The sequence below is a fragment of the Diabrotica virgifera genome, chromosome 3, assembly GCF_917563875.1.
Source record: "Diabrotica virgifera virgifera chromosome 3, PGI_DIABVI_V3a".
NCBI lineage: Eukaryota > Metazoa > Arthropoda > Insecta > Coleoptera > Chrysomelidae > Diabrotica > Diabrotica virgifera.
Window position 1 is genome coordinate 218,458,468 of NC_065445.1, and position 21,542 is coordinate 218,480,009.

The following is a 21,542-nucleotide window of genomic DNA, read 5'->3' on the forward strand; positions in this document are numbered from 1 at the left end:
GCATAGTGTCATACAGGGCACAAATGTACGTACAAGAAACGATACAAGAAAATGTATATCAAAAACGATATCAGAAACGATATTAGAAATGATACAAGAAAATGCATAGTGTCATACAGCCTTAAGTTCTAATTCAAGCTTTTTAGGAATGAAACAGTCAAAATTTAAAGATCTACTGACATTAGCTGCCAAAGAATGTCTATTCGGTTTGACGGAAAAGTGTATAGACAAATAGATGGCGTTGCAATGGGCTCTCCTTTAGGACCAGTTTTCGCGAACACTTTTCTATGTCACCATGAGAAAACATGGTTAGCTGACTGTCCAATTGATTTTAAGCCACTTCTTTATAGACGATACGTGGATGATATTTTTCTTATCTTCAAACATACCGATCACATTCAACATTTTTTAGATTATCTCAACCAGAAACACCACAATATGAAATTTACTAGTGAAATTGAATCAATGGAAATCTGCCCTTCTTAGGAATTAACATCTTCAGATCACCTTCAGATTTTTCCACTACAATATACAGAAAACCAACATTCACCGGCCTGTATATAAACGCAGATAGCTTCATTCCCAACAAATACAAAACAAGTTTAATCAATATACTTGTTCACCGCGCTTTCACTATCTGTTCAACCTGGCAATTCCTACATGAAGAGTTAGAAAACATAACAAGTAATTGGACTTCGTAAATCCTAGGTTTTCACCCAAAGTAATCGAAAGTAGAACTGAAAGTCGATGTTTGAATGCTTCGTGTAACTTTGCGTCCATCGATATACGATTTTGCTAGTTTTAAGTCTTTTTGACTAAACTTTGGGTCATCATTATTTAAACAGAAATGACTTCAAAACAGGAACTAAAGATTAAAATTCAACTTTTCTTCAATACGCTTCGATTGATGTGTTACATGTACTATTTCTGCGACTACAACGGCACTTCTGGTTACAACTTTTTAAGCGGAAAAACCAAAACCAAAATTTTTTCTCATCTTGCTAAGGCACATCCAATGATACATCGCTTATACTATTTCGGTGACTTTAGAACAGTTCATACGGTTGCAACTCTAAAACGGGAAGTCCGATGTCAAATTCCTTATCTTTAATACCATCCTTGGGTTATAAGCTTTTATTCGACACCTCATTTGTCATTCTATCTGTATTAATAATGGAGGAGTTGTATTCGCAGACGGAAAGACAGATGAACAGACAGTCATGAAACCGGAAGTATATATTTGTTCTCTTCTTGCGAAGTAGCGTCGAATAGTATATCACGTGTACTATTCCGGTGACTTTTAAACAGTACTTGTGGTCGAATTTCTAAAACCGGAAGTCCTAGGTCAAATTTAACACATTTAGTACCATCCTTGGATTATAAGCTTTCATTTGACACCTCATTTGTCATTCTACCTGGTATATTGACGGATGAGATATATTCGCGGTCGGATGGACCGACGGACAGACAGCCTAGGTCAAATATCTCACCTTTAGTTTCATCCTTGGATTATATGCTTTCATTTGACAACTCATTTGTCATTCTACCTGGTATAATGACGGAGGAGTTATATTTGCGGTCGGATGGACCGACGGACAGAGAGCCTAGGTCAAATATCTCACCTTTAGTACCATCCTTGGATTATAAGCTTTTATTTGCCACCTCATTTGTCATTCTACCTGGTATAATGACGGAGGAGTTATATTCGCGGTCGGGCAGACCGACAGACAGACAGTCTAGATCAAATTTATCACCATTAGTACCATCCTTGGATTATAAGCTTTCATTTGACACCTCATTTGTCATTCTACCTGGTATAATGACGGAGGAGTTATATTCGCGGTCGGACAGACCGACGGACAGACAGCCTAGGTCAAATATCTCACTTTTAGTACCATCCTTGGATTATAAGCTTTCATTTGACACCTCATTTGTCATTCTAGCTGGTATATTGACGGAGGAGTTGTGATTACAGACAGACGGACGGACAGACGGACGTGGATAATTCAAAGTTTTCACATTTTTTCAAAATTGGGTGAAAACAAAAGTGATCTTAAGTAAAAATGGTTTTTCGTTGAACTTCTTAGAAAGACACATCAGACGTTTTTTCAATAACAAATTCTAACCAAACAGCAAAGTAGAAGAAATCAAAGAAAAGATCTATATCAAACTTCCATATACTGGTTACCACAGCTTACAAATCCGACGCAACATCCGTAGAACAATTAAAAAAGCGTTTCCCTCTATAGAATTAAGATTTGCTTTCACGACTTTGGAAAGGATAGGATCTCGTTTCCATGTGAAAGACATGATTCCTAGTGAATTGCATCTAACATTATATACCAATTCAAATATAGTAGCTGTGCAGCTACGTACGTCGGGAAGACTCGACGTCACTTTAATGTCAGATGTTGCGAACACTTAGGTGTCACTCCTCACTTAGGAAGACGATCAAGAACAGTTCCAAATTCAGCGGTATTCCAACATATGACTGATTCTGACCACCCTATTAGTCGTAAGGACTTCTCAATCATTGGTCATGCAAGTTCTCCAACGGAACTCAGTATCAAGGAGACATTATCCATATTTCTTTTGAAGCCACCTTTAAACACGCAACAAGACATGGCGTGTTTGAAATTATTGACTTAACCCAATGATTGTCAATGTCATTTTTTACGTTTTCATTAATTATTGTTTGTTCCTTTAAAATTATTTTAAAGCATCCGCTCAAGAAACTTATTATTCTGACGATGATTAAAGTAATAATTGAAACGTCACCATGAATTTTAATTTAGTTATGGGTTTTATCTTTAAGTTTATTATTTTTATCAAATTTAATGGTGTGTCCTTATCTACATACACTGAAATACAGTGGAACCTCGATAACTCGTATAAATCGGGACCGCGGCCGATCCGGGTTATCGAAAATTAGGGTTAGCCGGAGAATGGGGTAAAAATTAATAAAATACGGTATATTTACAGATAAACTCCGTTATAATTGAAATAACATGAACTACACATCTAAATTATTAAAAACACGCAAACACAAACCTAAGCAAACGGAAACAAACAATACAAGACTGTACTGCACACAATACAGTCACAATCCTAACGACGTTATGAACAGTGAAAACTAAGACCATTGTTTAAAAAAGAATTTTTTAAATAGTCTTTTAGTCTTTTTTAAACAATGCTAAGACAGTTTAAGGAGAAATAACCGACGAATGGAAGGAACGAAAGTCTTACAATCCTGCTATTTAAGAAAGTCGACAGAAAGGACATAAAAAATTACAGACCCATCTCACTGCTGTCGCAAACGTATAAACTATTCATGAGGATTATCAACAACAGGCTAACACACAAATTGGACTCGTATCAACCAGTAGAGCAGGCAGGATTCCGAAAGGGATATAGCACCACTGACCATCCTCTAACAATTAGGACACTAATAGAAAAAGCTAACGAATACCATATAGATCTGCACTTAGCGTTCGTTGACTACGAAAAAGCATTTGACAGCGTGGAAATGTGGGCAATAGAAAAAGCTATAAACAACTGTAGAATAGATTCCAGATACAGAATGCTAATACAAAATATATACAGGAAAGCAACAATGACAGTACAATTGGAAGAAACCACAAAACCCATACCAATTAAAAGAGGAGTGCGACAGGGAGATGTTATTTCTCCTAAACTATTTACATTAGCACTGGAAGATGTTTTCAAAACAATGGAATGGACAAACATGGGAATAAACATAAATGGAAAGAAACTAAACCACCTAAGATATGCAGACGATGCAGTAGTCATAGCATCAAGTTTTGAAGAATTACAAACCATGCTAACCGAACTAGCAAATGAATCCGAACAAATAGGTCTAAAAATGAATTTTGCCAAAACAAAAACAATGACAAACACACAAGACAATATAAACGTAATACTAAACGACACCACAATAGAAGCGGTTAATGATTATATATATTTGGGACAGATGATAAAAATAAATAATGAAAACCAAACAGCGGAGGTAAAAAGAAGGGTCAGATTGGCCTGGGCAGGATTTGGAAAATTAAAATGGGTCCTAAAGAATAAAAAAATACAACAATACTTAAAAACAAGAGTGTTTGACCAGCGCATACTCCCAATTCTCACATACGCATGCCAAACATGGACCTTGACCAAGGCAAACATGGATAAAATAATGAAGACACAAAGAGCTATGGAGAGAGCAATGTTAGGAGTAAAATTGACAGACAAAAAGCAAAACAACTGGGTCAGAAATAGAACAAAAGTCAAAGACGCAGGCCAACATATAGCCAGGCTAAAATGGAGCTTCGCAGGTCATAACGCTAGACAAACGGACAATAGTTGGAATAGCACGATACAACAATGGAGACCATGGACAGGAAAGAGAGCAAGAGGACGACCCCAGATGAGATGGGGAGACGACATTAAAAAGGTAGGAGGAACCCACTGGAAACAGAAAGCACTAAACAGAAGCGAATGGAGGAAACTGGGGGAAGCCTATGTTCAAAATTGGACGAATTAAAGGGCAAAAGAAGAAAAGAAGAAGACAGTTTGAAATAAATAAAGGAATAAGGGGTGCCTGTTGTTTCCGATAAATCGGAGACAATGACCGTCGCTCTGCCGCCGCCGCCGTGTGCCATGAGTCATTTTTACTATCGTATACATAGTTCAAATTACACAAATACACATTATCTCTCAAATATTATATTACATACTATCCCTTGCAAGATAATTCGGATGGAATTCCCCAGATTAAGAGACTGGGCCGATATCAAGCACAAAATAATCTGGAGAATTCCATCCGAATTATCTTGCAACGGATAGTACATTTTTATTGTTCATTTTTATAGTAAAATCGGTTAGCCGGATTTCCGGGTTATCGGGGGCCGACTTATCGGGGTTCCACTGTAGTCCTCTCGGTAGGACGATTATGGTGACCTATTGGGGGGGGGACATATGGGGACAGAGACCGGGTCCTTTATTCATTTTCTTTATAATTTTATTTGTAGACTCAGAACTTATTCCATCTTATTTTTTATATTTATATTACTTCTTTTATAATTTTATCTTTTTCAGATATTGTTATTGATGATTCCTCATAAAAGAATTAAATTCCAAAACTATGGAGAGTAATCTGTCACGTAGCTGCTATCTTTGCGCAATTTATTAACAGGTTCTTAGCAATTCTGAGCACAGCACGTATTTAATTCAGAAGTAACTGATATATTAAAATAATACATATAGGCAATAATGCGAAGTGTATTACATATCTCACCTGACTTGTAATTTTTACGTTGTCCTTTAAATACATTTCACATTCAATAATTTTTTCATCCTCTGGTGGTATTACAAAATCATAATGAGATAATTTAATCGCTCCTGGAGGCTGCTAAATTAAGAACATTACTGTTAGAAACATATCTTTAAACAAAGAAGCCTATTAATCTTAAACATTAATAATTAAAGAGAAGCTTTTCTGCAAAATAAATTCTAGGAGATGGATTCGCCGGAATTGTGTACAATGGCGGTCGAGGTATCAGAACTACTCCAGAAGCTGGACATCTGCTCTGGTAAGAACTCAACTGGCTACCAGAAATTGTCTGGTGCCTAACCAGGCTTCAACGTATTTAGTTATGTAAAGCTATACCAGAGCCTATGGAGAACTGATCTGAAGACTCAACTGATTCGACCTGGTAAATGTGTTAAGAGATTCTTGCCAGAATTTTCTGGCAAGAATCAACTGGGCTTTAACGTATCTGGCCCGAATCTGTTAGCCCGATCAAACAACAATCTGACCCCAAAAAAAATACAGGAAGGATGAAAATTTGGGAATAGATAGTTGAAATTGTCTTTTATTATATAAGAAAAAGTTTACAGTTCTACATCCCCTCCACTTTTAAAAAATGGAGGGGAAAACCCCCCTCTCAAAGGTGAAAAATATACATTCAAAATAAGTCCGTAATTGGATAAAATGACTAATTCTAAGCAACTTTTGTTGTATAGAGTTTTTCCCTAAGTCAATACTTTTCGACTTATTTGCAAGTGAATATGTTCATTTTTAACAGAAAAAAATATGTTTTTGGACGGTTTTTCGGAGATAACTCAAAAAGGAAGTATTTCAGCGAAAAAAATATTCTTAGCAAAATTATATCTTTTAAAAAACTGAAAAAAATGGTGTATGCTTGAGGGCTGTAGACCCAGTAGAAGCAGAGTTGTAGCTAATGAAAAGTAGGTTCTTCTTCATCAAATTCCAAATCGAATATTTTAATCTGAAATAACCCAAAAACGGAGCACTTTTCGGGGAAAATTCATTTCAACTTTTTTAAAATGTTTATAAAAAGGTTTATTTTTGTTTAAAAAAAAACTTGTAACATTTAAAGTAAGTGAGTTACGCTCAAAATATTGTTGGTCCTTTTATTTTTTGGTAAAAAATTCGCTAAAATCACCCCCTAATTAGCATCACAAATAAATTTTATCATTACCACTTCACAAGTTACTGTGCGTATGTATTATTCATATGATCTGTAAGTTTCATCGGTTCAACGTGCTTATTTTTGAAAAAGCTGTAGTTAAAATGGCTTGTAACTAATCCAGAGATATGTCAAGAATAGATCTGGCTAGTGATAGGCTACTCAATGCATCGGGGTGTAACGTCGATATCAAGTACGGTGGTCTAGCTATCTTTGTCTGTCTTGCGAGTTTGAGTGTATCTACCAAGAGGTGGGAGTAGCGGAACGACAGAAACACACCCGTGTTGAGCTGCCCCCCCCCCCCCACTTGCAAAAACCAAAAAACAAATAGCCCTGATTTATGAGCTCTCATATTCCGCAAACTAAAAATTTTGTGCTCGTTCCACTGAGCAGGAATTTGATACATTAGTGGGGGAGGCTGAGTCAGCCCCCCCCCCACTACTTAAAAATAGGAATATTGAATCGGTTTGTGCGGCAGAATTACGAGCTATTTATGAGCTCTTGAAATTATATAATTTCGATTTTTGAGCTCATCCCCTTCACCCCCAAACAACCCTTATATTGATTTAACAAGAGAAAAATGCTGAGAAAACTTAAAATATATCGTATTGCGGATATAATTCCTATAGCTTATATACTCTAAGAATATACTATTAAATCACGTGCATTTCGAATATTGAGCTACAACCCCTTCGCAAGAAAACCACCCTATCTTCCCGGCTTAAGAGAAAGTTGTACTTAAAATGCATTAAACTAATTATTTGGCTACTACATATCATTGAATAATTTATAAGCTTCCAAACTATGCGCATTTAGATCAGTAAATTGCAATTTATTTTGTATAGTGCAGTCACTGAAGGTAAAAATAAACGATTACCTTTAATTTCGGTGACCCTTCATTGATTTTCACGAAAATTGGTCAGTGGTTAGAGGATACGTCAAGAAACAAAGGTGACATGGTACCACCTTGCGCCTTTACCCTGAGGGTGGATACCGCCCCTTCTCGGGGGTGAAAATTATTTTATTAAAAATAACTGCACAAATCAATAAAAGAACAAATTAAAAGCAAAATTTATTATATAAAGTTAATAAAATAAGTCAATACTTTTTAAGTTATTACAGATCAAAGATTTTAATTATTCGTGAAAAAAATGCATGTTATGAAGCGGTTTTTCGTAAATCACTGAAAAACTGTAAGTTTTTACAAAAAAGTTAATAGTAGTTTAATTCGTATAGCTTATATTCTAAGAATAAACTCTTAAATCACGCGCCTTTCGATTATAAAGCTACAACCCCTTTGCAAGAAAACCATCCCATATTCCCGGCTTAAGAGAGAGTTGTACTTAAAATAATTTAAATTAATTATTTGGCGACTACATATCGTTTAATAATTTATAAGCTTGCAAAATATACGCATTGATAATTGAATTGCCATTTTCTTTCTATAGTGCAGTCACTGAAGGTAAAAATCAACTATGACCTTCGATTTCGGTAAATCTTCATTCATTTTCACGACATAACAATAACAACTTGGGGTTTTAACCTGGGGTATATGTCACCCCTTCTCGTCGGTGAAAATTACTTTATTAAAAATAACCCCACAAATCGAGAGAGGGACAAATTGTAAGCAAAATTTGTTATATAATGTGATTAAAATAAATCAATACTTTTTGAGTTATTAAAGATCAAATATTTTAATTTTTGTGAAAGAAAATGCATGCTTTAAAGCGATTTTTCATAAATAACTCAAAAACTGTAATGCATTTTATAACACTTAGGTACTAAATACTTGTTAAATTACTTAAAAGCTATCAAAAATTTAGCTCCAGAAAAAGTTGATAGCATCAAAATCCGCTCAACAATTTTCGTGAAAATGAATGGAGATTTACCGAAATCGAAGGTCATAGTTGATTTTTACCTTCAGTGACTGTACTATAGAAAGAAAATGGCAATTCAATAATTGAGATGCGTATATTTTGCGAGCTCATAAATTATTAAACGATATCTAGTCGCCAAAAAATTAATTTAAATTATTTTAATTACAACTCTCTCTCAAGCCGGGAATATGGGATGGTTTTCTTGCGAAGGGGTTGTAGCTCAATAATCGAAAGGCGCGTGATTTAAGAGTTTATTCTTAGAATATAAGCTATACGAATTAAACTACTATTAACTTTTTTGTAAAAACTTAACAGTTTTTCAGTGATTTACGAAAAACCGCTTCAAAACATGCATTTTTTTCACGAATAATTAAAATTTTTGAGCTTTAATAACTTAAAAAGTATGGACTTATTTTAATAACTTTATATAATAAATTTTGCTTAAAATTTGTTCGTTTACAGATTTGTGCAGTTATTTTTTATAAAATAATTTTCACCTCCGAGAAGGGGCGGTATCCACCTCAGGGTAAAGGCGCAAGGTGGTACCATGTCACCTTTGTTTCTTGAGGTATCCTCTAACCACTGACCAATTTTCGTGAAAATCGATGAAGGTTTACCGAAATTGAAGGTAATCGTTGATTTTTACTTTCAGTGACTGCACTATACAAAATAAATTGCAATTTACTGATTTAAATGCGCGTAATTTGGAAGCTTATAAATTATTAAATGATATGTAGTCGCCAAATAATTAATTTAATGCATTTTAAATACAACTTTCTCTTAAGCCGGGAAGATAGGGTGGTTTTCTTACGAAGGGGTTGTAGCTCAATAATCGAAATGCACGTGATTTAATAGTTTATTCTTAGAGTATATACGCTATAGGAATTATATCCGCAATACGATATATTTTAAGTTTTCTCAGCATTTTTCTCTTAAGTTAAATCAATATAAGGGTTGTTTGGGGGTGAAGGGGATGAGCTCAAAAATCGAAACTATATAATTTCAAGAGCTCATAAATAGCTCGTAATTCTGCCGCACAAACCGATTCAATATTCCTATTTTTAAGTAGTGGGGGGGCTGACTCAGCCCCCCCCCCACTAAAGTATTAAATTCCTGCTCAGTGGAACGAGCTCAAAATTTTTAGTTTGCGGAATATGGAAGCTCATAAATAGCTCATAAATCAGGGCTATTTGTTTTTAATTTTTGCAAGTGGGGGGGGGCAGCTCAACACGGGTCAGAAACACAGAGGCGGCGCCCATCATATGCTAGAGAGAGAAAGCTAAGCGCCGCTTAGCTATTTGCTCCGCGTTACGCTATTTTTCCGATTTGGCCAAATCTATGTGTATAAGATCTTTGAACTAATCACGAGTTTAGGCAAATTTTGAGCAGCCATAGCATAACCAATTTTTGTCAAACAACAAAAAAGAAAAAATATTCAGAAAAGCAAAACGTACATTTTATTATTCTTTGAGATTTTTGGTATTACTAATAATTTTTAAGTTAATTCCATGAACAATTCCATTTTTTTTCAAAATTAAAAAAAAATGTTTTATTTTAAACCCAATTTTTTTTAAAATGAGCACTTTGAACCAGTGAAACTTATAGATAATATAAACAATACATAAGTAAAGTAATTTGTGAAGCGATAACGATTAATTTTATTTGGAAAGCCAATTAAGGGGTGATTTTCGAGATTTTTGTACCAAAAAATAAAGGGAACCAACAATATTTTGAGCGTAACCCACTTATTTTTAACGTTAGAAATTTTTTTAAAAAACAAAAATAAACCTTTTTTTAATCACTTTAAAAAAGTTATAATGAATTTTTCCACGAAAAGTGCTCTGTTTTTTGGTTATTTCACATTGAAATATTCGATTTGGAATTTGACGAAGAAGAACCTACTTTTCATTAGCTATAACTCTGCTTCTACTGGGTCTGCAGACATCACGCGTGCACCATTTTTTTCAATTTTTTATAAGCTATATTTTCACTAAGAATATTTTTTCGCTAGAATGCTTACTTTTTGAGTAATCTGCGAAAAACTGTCCAAAACCATGTTTTTTTTGTTGAACATGAAAATATTCACTCGCAAATAACTCAAAAAGTATTGACTTAGTGAAAAAACTCTATAGAACTCTATAGAAAAAGTTGTTTAGAATTAGTCATTTTATCCAATTCCGGGCCTATTTTGAACCTATATTTTTTCCCTCCCGAGAAAATATTTTTCACCCCGTATTTCCCAATTTTTGTAAAATGGAGGGGATGTAGAATTGTAAACTTTTTCTTATATAATAATAGACATTTTCAACTACCTATTCCCAAATTTTCATCCTTCCTTTATTTTTTTGAAGGTTTTTGGTAAAGTTTTGTGTTCCCTGATCGGGCTATGTAGCGGTTTAGAATTGATGAATCTTTCTCCGAACCGTGAATTGAACGGTATAGTCGATTCGATAAACTCAGACACAACTGGATTGTGATTTTAGTGAGTAATTTTGCCAATTTGGTAAAATTGACAAAAAAATAATTATTACTAACTAGTTAATAATTACTAGATAGTTAGTAATTTTGCCAATTTTGTCAAAATTGACAAAAAACAAAAAAATTACCTACTAAAATCACTAGTGAGTTGTGTCTGAGTTTAACGAACCGACTATAACTACCATCTTCCTTACTGCCTGTCCTTTGTCGATTTGTGTGAATTTACTAAGCGCCGTATTTTTCGTTCCTAGGGGAAATGGAAGAGGAAGAACAAAGATCACCTATAGTTGACGATTAGGCAGGACCTGTCAGTAAAGAAGATTGATCTTAGTAGTACCCAAGATAGAAACTTATGTAGAAAAGTAATTAGAGAAACCGACCACGCATAGGGATAAAATCAAATCATATAATATATTTCATAAAAAGGAGAGGTTTTAATTTAAAATTTTAAAAGGTCAATAAAATATATAAAATGTGTTTTTTCCTCTTTAGGCAATATACGTATTTTTAATAAATATAAATATGTAAAACCCATGCTTATCAGTAAGAGGGGTAAAGTAATTACAAGGATCCAGATAAAAAATGAAGATATTGAGAAAGTGGACAAAATGAAATACATCTGAGTCTGGATTACGGAAGATCTAAATCAGAAATCAGAAATTCAATCAAGAATAGAGTAATTAAGGGTAGTCTTTTTGAAGATGAGGAAATTTCTAAGTAACCAAAAACTCAATCTGCAAATCCAATATCGGATGGTACAATGTTATTTCCACTCTATTCTTCTTTATGGCTTTGAAGCCTGGACTATTAATGTTGACTTATTGAGAAAGCTGGAAACTTTTCAGATGTGGCTCTTTATTAGAATTTTGAAAATACCACAGACCGATAATATTACCAACAAAATGATGCTGTACAGAATGGGAAGGAACAGACAGCTTTTGATCAGTTAAAAGGCGAAAGACAGCTAATTTGGGGCATATATTTAGAAACGATCAGTACGAGTTGTTGCAGCAGATTATAAAAGGTAAAATCGAAGAAAATTGAAGGCTCCTGGTAGACGACTAGTGTTGCCCAAATGCAACACCAAGACGAGACTTAAACAGTCTTGGTCTTGCACCAATACACCTGGTCTTGTTCTTGGTCTTGGTATTGCACTCCTGGTCTTGGTCTTGGTCTTGGTATTGCAGCAAGGTTCTTGCAAGTCTCGCAGTTACCCACCAGCATATTGCTATTTATTAAACGTTACTTTAGATCTTAGAACAACGTAACAGTATAGGTACGTTTTCAGCTTGACTTAACATACAGGGTTGGGCGATAACCTTCCTATCAGAAATATCTCGAAAACTAAAGAAAAGAGAATCATGAAAATTGGAATAAAGGGGTTTTGAAGAGTGATCTATTTAATGAAAATATTTTTATATATTTCCTACTTCAAGTTATACCGGAAGTTGCTTATAACTTCTTTTTTTTTTAACGGGACACCCTGTATATTTTTACAATTCTGAATTATATTCCATGTCTTCTTTCTAAAAGTATGAGGTTTTGTAATGTTATATAGTATATAGGGTAGACTAAAAGATAATTACGTTTCTTATTAATTTCGTAACTTTTACACTCTGTAGAATTGTAGTTATTTGACATCAAAAACTTTATTTATGTTCAAATGATTTTTAATATAGTCTACTATTGTCAAAATTATTAGTATGTATATCTAAATGTTGGGCGAAACTCGGAATGAGTATTTTCTGAGTTTTCTTTAATGGAACACCCTGTATTTTAGTATTGTAATGAAATGATATTTTATGGTACTTTTTTATTTCTTAAGCATTCCCTATACCTAACTGCCTTAATTTGTGCTTAATTGTTAATCGCACCAACAATCTTAATTACGTAGGTATTTTGATAGCTCAACCATTATTGGTAACTTTTAGGATCAGTCTAGATTAATATATATCTATTTCCGAAAAAGTTTTTGCGACTGAATATGTTCACGACCAACCTAATAGACCTGGATCCCGCGTAAGAAAAAAAAGTTGATTAATAGCAAGCTGAAAATTTGTTAATAGCTTAACGGTGTCTAGTCGGACAAACTTTGATGCACGGGAACACTGGAACAGGGGAAGTTTTAACTGTGGAGCATGATAAAAGTGTCGTCCTCACAAGTTTATGATTGTGAAAAATAACAAGTTCTTTTTAAGTTTATTCGATAGCCAACGTTATGTAATATATGAGAAAATGTTTGTCCGACAAAAATGTTGGGCATTTTAACGAGTCCGATACGTAGAACATGTCACATCACCGGAATTATGTTGGTGATGAATAGCAGTCTGATTTTTGGATGAGAGTTTAATGAAAGGTTAAAAAAGCAATTGGAAGTTATGTCCGACAAAATTAATGGGAAGTTTTCGTAGTCGGACATTCTAAACAGGTAAGATATACACAAAAATGCTGGTGATAAATAGCTTTCCGACAAAGATGAAATTTAATTAAGTAAATTATTCCTTACCAAGAATGGCTGTTGTCGGAAAAAAATAAGGGGTAGATTTTGTAGTCGGACAATTTAAAAAAATAATTTTTGAAATTTCAATAAGGGGTGATCATTCTATGTCAAAAGTACCTGCAGTCAATTACAATCGATATCTTTCGATTTATCTCAACATCATTTATACACCTCACTGTAATACATTTATAGTAGATCAGGCAAAGTATATTATGGATTGAGTGGTCTAGCTATCTTTATCTGCCACATGCGCAGGATCGCTTGGTTAAAAGAGATAGATAGACCACCTATCGACTTTTTGCACTGTATTCCCTGTCTACCTTTATGTCTATGAATACATTTCCATTTAAGAAAACTGTCACTTTTGACAATAATTCATAATAAATTGCAATCGTAACTTCAAATTTAAACTAATCGATTTATTTTGGCAGCAAATTATTTCTAGCCATGTGACATATTACATTAATATATTTCATTTGTAGAAAGTTGAGAAAAATTACGTTATACAATTTTAATAATAATTTATTTAGGTACCCTTTTTCAATCAAGCAAAGCATTACAGCACGAAGAATGATATTCAATAGAATTTTCACAATTATCTGGCAACTGAACCTCATTGAATTGATGACCAAGCATTTTACGAACTTTGTAAAATGTTCGAAAATTACTCAAAAATGTTCCGTTGAATGGTTTCACTTTTGATTTGGCGACTTAAAATTTAAACTGTTGACACTCAAAAATATACACAAAAACACTCCATAGTTAATATAAATTTTAATTTTCAACACACGTGGCAAACAGAAACTCAGAGACCATGTACTTTCAAATATTACTTTGTATAGCACAAAGTGTCACACTGACAAATGCAGCCTTCTATTATAATAGATACTTCTAAGCAAAATGTGTCATATTTACATCTATTCTTATAAGCACCGGAGTTTTACACTCTTCACATTTTTCAATGTCGTTTACAGGGTAAGATTTAAGTATGGAAAAAAGTGTACACAACGTTTTTTGTAGGAAATTTTCCGTACTTTCTGATGCGCCTAATTAGAAAACCCTAAGAGATTGCTTTCACATGTTCTTTGACATTTTTTATTATCATTTTGAGAATATCTAGAACAAACTCCACCCAAAAAAATAATTGTTTTGCTATATATACATGCATTGATACTTACCTCACTGTTTTTGGAGTGTGCATGTATATATATGCACATGCAAATATGTGAATATAAATAATAATATACAGCTAAAATAGCTTTATCAATATGTGACTAAGGGCCGGTTGTTCGAACGCTAATCAACAATGATCACTATCAAATATTTAATTACTGTCACCAAAACTGTCAATGTCAACTTTTATTGGGTTGCTGAAAACATAATTGATTAAAATTATGAGATTAGTTAATCAATAAACATAACAATTATTAACATAATTGATTAAGTAATTTCATATTATGTTTTCAGCAACCCAAACAAAGTTGACATTGACAGTTGGTGAGAGTAATTAAATATTTGATAATGATCATTGTTGATTAGCGTTCGAACAACCGGCCCTTAGTCATTCTGAAAAAATGTTTTTTATTTATTTCCTTCCATTTGCCCAAACTTTTTGTCCGACATATAACTTTTTGCGTTACAAAATATAATTTTTACATAAACAAATCAAAATTAGCTTGCTATTTATCACCAACATTTTTGTCTATATCTTACATGTTTAGAATGTCCGACTAGGACAATTTCCCATTAATTTTGTCCGACAGAACTTCCAATTGCTTTTTTAACCTTTCATTAAACTCTCATGCAAAAATCAGACTGCTATTCATCACCAACATAATTCCTGTGATGTGACATGTTCTACGTGTCGGACTCGTTATAATGCCCAACCTTTTTGTCGGACAAACATTTTTTCATATATTATATAACGTTGGCTATTGAATAAACTTAAAAACAACTTGCTATTTTTCACCATCATAAACTTGTCAGGACGACACGTTTATCATGGTCCACCGTTAAAACTTCCCCTGTTCCAGTATTCCCATGCATCAATGTTTGTCCGACTAGACACCGTTAAGCTATTAACAAATTTTCAGCTTGCTATTAATCAACTTTTTTTTCTTACGCGGGATCCAGGTCTATAATAAAATTTCACGTATTTTTTGTTGCAATTAATATTTGGCTTGAATCACCAATAACTCACAAACTAAAGCAGTTAGGTATAGGGAATGCTTAAGAAATAAAAAAGTACCAAACATATCATTTCATTACAATACTAAAATACAGGGTGTTCCATTTAAGAAATCTCAGAAAATACTCATTCCGAGTTTCGACCAACCCTTTATTCTAAAATTAAAAATTTAGCTATACTTACAATTCTTAACAACAGTAGACTATATTCAAATAAAAGACTAGATAAAAATCATATGAACATAAATAAAGTTTTTGATGTCAAACTACTAAAATTCTACAGGGTGTGAATATTGCTACAAAATTTAAAAAAATGTAATTTTCTTTTAAACTACCCTATATAACATTACAAAACCTTGTATTTTAACAACGAAGACCTCGAGGAGAATTTAAAAATGTAAAAATATACAGGGTGCCCCATTCAAAAAACGAAGTTATAAGCAACATCCGGTATAACCGGAAGTAGGAAATAGATGAAAATATTTTCATTAAATAGTTCACTCTTTAAAACCCCTTCGTTCGCATTTTCATGATTCTGTTGCCTTTAGTTCTCGAGATATTTCTAACAGGATATTTATCTGCCTCACCCTGTAGACATAGTAAAAACCAAATTAATAAATGAAACAACTCACATCGGGTGGGGTTTGAACCCACGAACTAAATAACTATCCCTGCCTATACTCTCACAAACTGAGCTATCTACCATATCCCACGGGAGTCGGTTTGTTTCTTTAAACATTTGCATTTAACAACTTTATATTACATGTGCTAAAACATGCTTAAAACACAAAAAACCAGATAAATGACATATACTTGACTGTATTAAAAAACATTATCTGTCTAGAAAGGAATTTTGTTTGACCCATTGATATAAAATTGGACACTCTGCAGAAAGTTTACAAGTACGATATTTAATCTTACGATGTGGTATTTAGAATCCTACTAACTGATAAGAAAAAAAAAACAACTGAGTGTGTGTCGTATATTTTTTATTAGCTTAGGCCGCCTATCTTGAAAAAGTTTCAATAGGATATTACTATCGGCGTCACAACACAGATTATTTTATGAAAGGACAGCTATTCTCAAAATCTAGGCAATTACAATTAATTTCAGAGCGAAGGCGTTGCCGTCGTGTGCTAGGAAATAATGTATTACAAAATATTTTATTTTTACATTGTGATAATTTATTATGACCTCTGAGTACGTCTCAAATAAATATGTCAAGTGTTATTTTAATGAATATTTTGATTCTCTATGTATGTTTATTTTATTGTTCATAATCCGCAAAGTCCAATTTTCCAAATTTTTGTTACATAGTTTTTTGCGTCTCATAGTCTCTAAGCATAATATATCCGAACTACTATATTCCCTAAAATGACACTCAATCCTAACTGTAAGACGCAAGAATCTCGCAGGCTTAGTCTTGTTCTTGCTCAAGTCTTGCACGGTCAGTATTGGTCTTGGTCTTGCTAAAGTAAAGCGGTCTTGGTAAGACTGCAAGACCAAGACCGATATTGGGCAACACTATAGACGTCAAATAGGCTGGCTGAAAAAAATTAGCGACTGGACCGGGTTAAACACAAAGACGCTTTTAAGAAAAGCAGAAGATAGGGATGAATTTGCAATGGTTATAGCCAACCTTCATTAGTGGAGACGGCACTAGGAGAAGAAGATGTAAAAGAGGAGATACGTAAATATTTTAAGTCCAGCTCAGCAACAAATTATACGTATGATAGTTTGAAACGGTTATCTTACTATTTTTATTTTTATAATAGCCGGAATTGGTGAATCATTTAAAAGTTTTAATTTCTTAATTTTGGTCGTGAGTAAAGTTACGTTCCCAAAGTTCAATTCGTCTGGAATATACGATACTACTGGCCCTTGACCGTTACATTTAATTTTGCACATCTCTTTCGGTATCTCTTCACCTTTCATTGTAAACCTAAAAATCAAGACAAATAAATTAGGAAAAAAAATAAAAATCGTAATCCGTATCTAGAAGAAATAATACGTAATTTATGTGTATTTTCTGAAATATTTGAGGTATAAATAATTATGTACTATGTAGTAGATATTTAGTAGGAATTAAACCATACCGCGATGCGCCTTATGGTAGGGGAGCAAAGTATGCTTTTGCAGTCACTCGAGCGTTATGGGGACCTATTGGGTTGTGATTATTAGGTCCTAAAACCAAAAAAAGTTAAGTAAAATTTTCCATTTTAGAGGGGACTTTCCATTTTTTAATTTAATTTTCCATTTCCAACAATCGTTTTTTTTGCGATTATAGCGCTATCTATCCATAATTCGAAAAAATATCTCGAATAAAAGTTGCTTATTTTTACGTAAAGAATCCAAATCTGCAATAAAAATTTGGTGTCCCATTTAAGATTTGAAAGTAACCCCCCACCCCACCTCCGGGGGGGGGTCGTATTTGGTACCATTCGATAGATTTTTCAAAAGCATTTTGAAAGTGTATTTTGCAGTTTTTCGATCTGATGTTCATTTTGCGAAATATCGCGGGGTTTGTATATAAAATTTTTAATTTACTCCCCACCCCTCTCCGTGGGTGTTTAGCACTATTCGATAGACTTTTGAAAAATATTGAAGACGTATTTTTTAGTTTTTCGATCTGACGTTAATTTAAATATTCGCTTTTTTTTGTGAAATTTTTGACTCACCCATTTCCTTCAAATCGTCAAATTTTTGAAATATACACTCTTTTGCATGTACTTATTTTACCTTATCTTAATCTGACAATTTCGAGTATTTTTAAGGATAGATTCTGTTTTTTCGAGCTCCCCTTAACGAACTTCCCTGTGTTAAGAGCCAATATATGGTAGAGGTACATCTACAGGGTACCAGGTTTCTCCCCATGTGATAATCTGACGCACTCGAGTAACTGCAAAAATCCCCGCTTGGGCTCCCCTACCATTACGCAAATTGGACCAAAAGTGTGAAAACGCCTAATTAGCTTTTCACACGTTTCCTGCGGGGAACAGTTTTTAAATAACTTTCTGTTTGACGGAACGAGGTCTTAATAAAACTTCTTACTGGCGGATAAAATTTTTTTTAAACTTCCCCACCTGCTAAGGCTGTAAAATGTTTATTTTTAAACCATTTTTAATGTTATTAGTACCTAGTTTAAATCCTTATAGAGTACTCAAGTCGAATTATTTTAAAAAAATATATGAGGTTGACTAAACCCCTTACCGCCATAAAGTAGGTACGATTTTTACCCATTTGACAACTACGAGGTCGAATAAGCCTAGTGTTTTCACGGGTTTCCTCGTGTTTAATATCTATGTTTCAACAATGTTCACGAAAAAAAATAGACCATGTATAATTCATGAATTTTACTGTTTTTCCAAATGTTTGTATTTTTGAGTTTTATTTCAATATAAAATTTTCATGGAACTTAATTATGAATTTTTTTATTACTACTAGGAACTGTGAGAAAATGTTTGACAGTTTTACAATGAATTTCTATAAAAAATACTCAGTTTTCATTTATTATTACAAAACAATTTTCAAAAATACATTACAACCCCTTCGTAGTCATTTATGCCCCGAACCGCCAGATGAAAAAGTTTCTGACGTGGTATGTTAGACCTCGGACCGCCATATTTGAAGTCTTATAAAAATTGATTCCGCCATATACGAAGAATTTTACGGGGCCAAATAGACCTCGTCCCGCAGGTAACGTGTGAAATGGATAATCCTAATTATACAAAAACAGAGATACACATAATATTGCAAGGTGAAAATTTGAAATTTTATGTTTGTTACGTTTCCAGATTTACAATTTTTCGTCGTTTTCTTCTAGCGACCGTTTTTGTCAGTGGCGTAGCTAGGGTGGGGCGGAGGGGGCGGTCCACCCCGGGTGTCACCCGTTCGGGGGTGACACCCGAGAAACCCAATTGCAAAAAAATGAGATCGCAAAGATCACAAAAGAATCAAAATACAATTCAATATTATTTTGTGAACACACGAAACCGAAAAAAGTCTAGGTCAAATTGGCATTTCTCGGATTTTATCCCTTAAAATGAAAAAATAAGCTAAAAGTAACGAAATGCTTAAGAAGCTTGAAATTGGTTTAGGTTTAGATAATTATGAATTGCCGTTCACAGGTTCACAGCGGGGTACATGGATGAATACAACCTATTATTAAAGCAAAAAACAAAAAGACCATTTTCGTTGGATGTATTGACAATTTAATTAATTTATGTGGCCAGCACTTTTTTACACACAATAGGTACATCTTGTGTAACATTTTTCGGAACTGTGGAGGCAATTTTTAATTTTTTAATTTTCTACTTCCACTAGCTGCTGGGAAGTGCTTTTTAAACAGCAAATCTTTTGTTAAACGACTTTCCAAAATGCGTTGAAATCCTCACTATGCTGAAGTTAAAGTACTGGCAGAACATTTTGATATTTTTGTTCCTGCAATTGAAGAATTATATCATCAATAAGAAAATTTAGGCACTAGAGGTGCTGCACATACCATATGCCGGCTGTGTGATTTCACAATTCTTTGTCATATTTTCTTTTGGAATTATGTACTAAGAGAAATAAATAATGTTTGTCAGATTGAATTGCAAAGTAAAGGCACAACCGTTTATCAATCAGTGACCAAAATAGGTGCACTTTATATTGAAGAAAAAAGTGGTCATATTATAGTTGAAGCAATAGATATTGCCACGAAAAAATATAAGGACGAACTTTAAAAATATATATTGGAATATTTTGACCTATTCAATGTTGAACTTGAAACCAGATCAATGTCCATTCATGATGTTGCTTCATTGTTCGAGGTTTTGCAGACACACACTTTGCTTTTCATGAACAGCGAACAGTTGAATTTAGTTGTTTCAACATTTTATGACTTTTACCATGAAGAGGTATCAAAAGCAGACCTCCTGCTATAAATACCAAGGCTCAGAAGACATTAAAAAGCTGCCAATATTACAGCCACTAAATGGTTAGTTGTGTATCGGTTGCTTCATGTGAAAGAAGTTTTAGTAAGCTAAAATTAATTAAGAATTACTTGCGAGCAACAATGGCGCAAACAAGGCTAAATAACCTCGGTTTATTAACTATGATTCTTAATTGTTTTCATTATTCAAAACATACGTTTATCGGATTTTCTTTGATTTTAACAATCTTTATTTTTTGGATTTGGGGTGACACCATCGATTACCGCCCCGGGTGTCACCCAAGCTAGCTACGCCACTGGTTTTTGTGGTAGCTTGGTCTCTAATGTACAATGTTTCCCGTCCACCTTTCGTTGTATTGAAGTATCACGTGTCCTTCCCAGTTCCTTTTCCTTTTCAATTCTTCCATTACATCTTCCACCTACGTTCGGCTTCGCACATCCTCATTTCGTATACGTTCTCGCAAATTATCTCCTAACGTAGCTCGTTCGATTGCCCTCTATGTTTTTTTCAACCTATTGGCTGATAACTCTGTAAGTGTCACAGTCTTCATTCCACATATGTCATAGCTTGTAAAATAAAACTGTTGAATTCCCTTTTCTTTAGATTTATCGGTATCTTTTTATTTTTCAACACAATAATAATGAGACTTCCTACTGCTGCTCCAGTCATTCTGACACTTTTATTTTCCTCTGCCGTTTGATTCTGTTTGCCTAATTTGATTGTGTGACCTAGGTGTATATACTCTTCGACCCTTTCCATCTCACTTGCATCTGAGTTTATTTGGTAAACTTATCTATCTGATAGCTTGATTTTGTCATCACTTTTGTTTTATTTAAATTTATTTTTACACCGATTTTCGCCGATTTTTGTTTAAAACTCCTTTGGCATGCAGAAAACTATGAACAGAAATAAAGAGACACGCCTAAGGGAGGCCTACATCAGACGATGGATGAAATAGCTGTTGATCATGATAATAAAATATTTTTTTGTATTAAAAGAATTATTTTCTTTCTAAAAAACTATACACTAAGCATTAAAATTAACGCACCACCTTAAAAATGGGACATTT

At 33.7% G+C, this 21,542-nt stretch overlaps 1 protein-coding gene across 1 annotated transcript in view; it reads right to left on the reverse strand.

Annotated features, from left to right (window-relative positions):
* The window catches only part of LOC114331342 (hydrocephalus-inducing protein-like), a 691,883-nt gene that overhangs the window by 569,044 nt on the left and 101,297 nt on the right, over positions 1 to 21,542 (reverse strand). Inside the window, exons 13-14 of the mRNA XM_050647266.1 lie at positions 17,295 to 17,481; positions 5,303 to 5,416 (exon numbers count right to left, since the gene is read on the reverse strand). Coding sequence (XP_050503223.1) covers positions 5,303 to 5,416; positions 17,295 to 17,481 — 301 coding nt within the window. The remainder of the gene's footprint in view (positions 1 to 5,302; positions 5,417 to 17,294; positions 17,482 to 21,542) is intronic.